We start from the raw sequence: 3,943 nt of genomic DNA, 5'->3' as shown, positions 1-3,943 counted from the left end.
TCGTCTTACTTGGCAACAAACAGTAGCATGTGCTTGATACTTCTGCAACTACTAATAATAAATTAGTTTTAATCAGAAAGAAAACAATAGTAAATGTTATTTCATTGGTTTTATTGCCTCATCTTAGCCTTCTGAATTATAATCATATAAATTCGACTTAAAGGTTCCTTCCCCAGTGTCGTTGACTTTGCAGCAATCCCTCATACTGAGCATGCATGTAGTGACAGTGGAAAGGAAAACTCTCCTTTAACAAGAAGAAACCTCCAGCAGAACCAGAACCAGGCTCAGCATGAGCAGCCATCTGCCATGACCAACTGGGGATTTGAGAGAACAGAGCAGAGTCACAAAAAGGACACAGAAGCACTGATCCTTTTTTTGACAAGATACTTTCAAATGAAAAAGTCCACTTATGTGATAACTGCTCCAGCCATAGGGGGGCGCTTCTCTTTATTCATGTGTTTACAGAGAATGTGATCTGAGTGCAGCTCATAAACTGAAACACACACATGATCACAGTTCAGGCTTTGGTCCAATCGAAGTGCCGCTGCAGGAGAACTGCACTTCCTCTGAGCTTCCAGCAGGGGGTGACCCCTTCTCAGTCTTCACTTTGGCGTCATATGTCCCGGAGTTCTTGTAGGCGTTCACGTAGCCCGTTGTCTCCACGATCTCTTCTCGGCCTTCGAGACCTTTTCCCCGGCCGCTTTCATCAAAGCGCTCCTTGTGGGATCCGGTGTAACGGGACGTGTCAGTCAGACGGTCCACCGTCGGGGCCTTCGCCACTTTCTGAAGGACACAAAGAGGACAGAAAGTAAGGGATCAAAGACACATACAGGGAAGAAGACAAATTCTAAACGATATGATCAAACAGTTAATAACTGGTGAATATTTTAGTATCCCTGACAGTGTAAAAGTGCAGCCATTGACACCACAGTAAATATTACAATCAATCAGTTCATGGAGATTAAAATTTAAGGTGGACCACATTACAGAGAATGAGGCCCCAATCTGTCCATCCATCACCAACTCCATCCAACTATCACTCCTAAAACCATCTGAGGGATTAGATATCACATCTCTCCAGCTAAAGCTTGTTTCATGATGCTCTGCTCTGCAGAGAGAAATGTCTTTCTGTGATAAACTTTGTTTTTAACCATGTCAATAATTTCCTCATACATTCAGGTTCAAACTGGAGATCCTCAAAACATCTTATAGACCTAGACTGCCACGAATGAAATCTCACCGTCACTCCAACATTGGTGGGTTCTCGACCCTCCACCAGCTTGTGGATGGACTGCAGTGCCTCCTCTTTACTTTGACCTTTAAACCTCTTTGGAGCTAGTTCTTCAAGCGCTCGCTGAAACTCCTCATAGGTGATAACCCGGGCTGTCCTCTGTCTGAAAAAAATCAAGTTCAAAAACAAAACAGAGTCTTTCTTCCAAGAACCTTCCTTTGAGAGCTGTCTGAATATTGAACCGTTTGAACTCCACCTGGGAGAGTACCTCCATATTAGAAATTAAATCCATCCATCCATCCATCCATCCATCCATCCATCCATCCATCCATCCATCCATCCATCCATCCATTCATCCATCCATCCATTCATCCATCCATCCCACACTCATTCCCACCTAAGGGCAATTTAGAGAGACTAGTTCACCTAACAGTCATGTTTTTAGACTGTGGGAGGTAGCTGGAGTACCCAGAGAGAACCCATGCATGCCACGGGAGAACATGCAAACTCCATACAGAAAGACGCCGGGCCGAGAATCGGACCCAGGACCTTCTTGCTGCAAGGCAACAGTGCTGCCAACTGTGCCAACGTGCCTCATCAAACTATTAAAATGTCCATCTGAATTCTGTTGATATAAATTTTGGAATGAAATCCAGACATTGAAACAAAATTTGACCAGACTTGAGCCAAATTTGCTTTTGGACCTAAATGTTCTCATTACAGTTACAAGGAACTTAGCTACTATAGAAGGGCTGATGCAAGACACACTCACTTCACTTTAGAGAAGACAATGTCCACATCAGTACTGGTGACGTTCTTGCCATCGATAATCTTGCAGTCTTTGCAGAGTTTTGCCCAGGTCTTCCCGTTCAGCTCCTTTCCGGTTGACTTCGAGTCTCCGTAAACAGAAAACTTTCTGAACGCCGTGAGGAGCTGCTCCATGTCTGAACTTTCTGCCATGATGAGACAATATCTGCTAAATTTCAACAGAGGAGAAGCAGATCATTGTTCAGTGAAATCACCCTCAGGATAAACCAGGAAGAAGCTTCCAGAGACAAAGTGAAAACAAAACCTATTATTTAGCTTAATGTTCACTTTATAACATTTTAATGTTTTTAACAAAGGAAGGACAAGTTGTCCTTTAGTGACACTTTAAAGCTCCACCATCATTACCTCTGCAACTTCTGTGTTGTTTTGCTGCTACAGAGAAGTATGTGTGTGTGTGTGTGTGTGTGTGTGTGCCTGCACACTATTAGTAGTAGTGATATTATGTGGTTGTGTTTGCTATCAGTGAAAACGTTTTCTCCACTGGATGTCTCCTGAGTTGCATTTAAAAAAGTTGTTACATCAGTTCTCCACAATTCTTCCTGAATTATCTCATACATATTTTTTATTTATGATTTTCTTGTAGGATTTTACTGTTCTATCTTTGCTTTGTTACTGAAAAACATTTAGTGTGTCTGCAAAGAATACCCAGCTCTTTTTGGCATTTCATCTTCATTCTGCATTTTATTTAAGGCTGGAAGTTGAAAAAAATCTTTAAAAAAATTAAAAATACAAAGAAACAGACAAAAAAGTAAATGCGTGCAGGTAGTGAAAATCTAAATTTCCTTGGCTCATGCACAAGATGTAGCAATAGATGTGCCATGGAGCAAAGGTTTGCTTCAGTTAATATTTTTTTTTTTTCAAATTACATTAAATATTTGCTTTGGTGTGTGCTACACACTATCAGACCCAAGTTAGTCTCAAAGAATTATTATATTTTTTTCTTTACAAGTTAAAACCACAATAAGATTAGCCCGAGTTTCCATTACTTTAAGATGTTTAAAAATTACCTCAGTCTTCTCTTCCCAGCTGGAATTTAACTGACATTAAACGTTTAAATGTTGTTGAAATAATGTCAGTTTAAGAAAAAACATTAATTCAACCACAAACAGTTGAATTGGTGTTGTTAACTCACCATGGATACAGCATTGAAACATCAACAGTTTTTGTGTTGCATGTCTAATCAACAGTACTTTTACAAACATGACTTTTAAAAATGTTGCTGAAATATGTCAGTTGAAAAATGACATTGTTCCAACATCCAAACAATGTTGATGAATTAACCATTGAAAACGTGTTGATACATGAATAATGATGCAATGTTAAAAGCTCAACTCTGAATCTGATGTTTGAATTGAGTCATGATAAAGCCCCAGTGTCACCAGGTGAAAAGTGTAGGATTATCGTACTAGAGACATAAAATTATCGTACAAATACGATAATTATCGTACACCTGGCAACACTGTAAAGCCCTATCTTCATCTACCGGTTAGGTTTCATTTTCTTCTGGCGTACTTTGGGGACACGCGCATATCTATGAGACCAACGTCAGGTGGCCATATTTGATCAAATGTGATTGGTGGATGGTGTGTGCGTCACTAGTGTGGAGATGACAACCGCTTGCGCATGCGTAAAGTGGTTGCGTCGCTTTAGTGCGGCAGCACAGGAGACATTGGGTTGTTGTGGTCTGTGGCTACTGCTCGGAGGAAACTTGACAACTCGATCCAGCTTTCTTTTTGACTTACTGGATAAACTTGCTTTCATATTGGAAATGGCGGAATAAGGCATAAACTGGTATGTGAATGGTTCGGATGGACAGACAGGCAGGAGAAGATATGGATTTTGAGGGATGGATACCGGTAGGTAGGGGGAGAGGAAGAGGACGTG

At 40.8% G+C, this 3,943-nt stretch overlaps 1 protein-coding gene across 1 annotated transcript; it reads right to left on the bottom strand.

Annotated features, from left to right (window-relative positions):
- Positions 1-407: 407 nt before the first annotated feature.
- LOC124867469 (tubulin polymerization-promoting protein family member 3-like) lies at positions 408-3,191 on the bottom strand. Its single transcript, XM_047363922.1, has 4 exons — positions 3,067-3,191; positions 2,004-2,207; positions 1,241-1,394; positions 408-783 (listed from the first exon to the last, which is right to left on the bottom strand). The coding sequence occupies exons 2-4, from the start codon at positions 2,189-2,191 to the stop codon at positions 511-513; spliced, it is 615 nt and encodes a 204-aa protein (XP_047219878.1). The 5' UTR covers positions 2,192-2,207; positions 3,067-3,191; the 3' UTR covers positions 408-510.
- Between the last annotated feature and the right edge of the window lie 752 nt (positions 3,192-3,943).

The sequence above is a fragment of the Girardinichthys multiradiatus genome, chromosome 4 (assembly GCF_021462225.1).
Source record: "Girardinichthys multiradiatus isolate DD_20200921_A chromosome 4, DD_fGirMul_XY1, whole genome shotgun sequence".
Lineage (NCBI taxonomy): Eukaryota > Metazoa > Chordata > Actinopteri > Cyprinodontiformes > Goodeidae > Girardinichthys > Girardinichthys multiradiatus.
The sequence above is the reverse complement of the archived record's forward strand: the minus strand, read 5'-3'. Positions and strand labels throughout refer to the sequence as shown.

What these genes read in the sequence shown, in the direction of transcription:
- LOC124867469 (XM_047363922.1), bottom strand. Translation starts at nt 2,191, where the DNA reads ATGGCAGAAAGTTCAGACATGGAGCAGCTCCTCACGGCGTTCAGAAAG. An exon ending in ATTGTCTTCTCTAAAGTGAA is followed by an intron (nt 1,395 to 2,003) that starts GTGAGTGTGTCT and finishes GATTTTTTTCAG; the next exon opens with ACAGAGGACAGCCCGGGTTA. An exon ending in CCACCAATGTTGGAGTGACG is followed by an intron (nt 784 to 1,240) that starts GTGAGATTTCAT and finishes TGTGTCCTTCAG; the next exon opens with AAAGTGGCGAAGGCCCCGAC.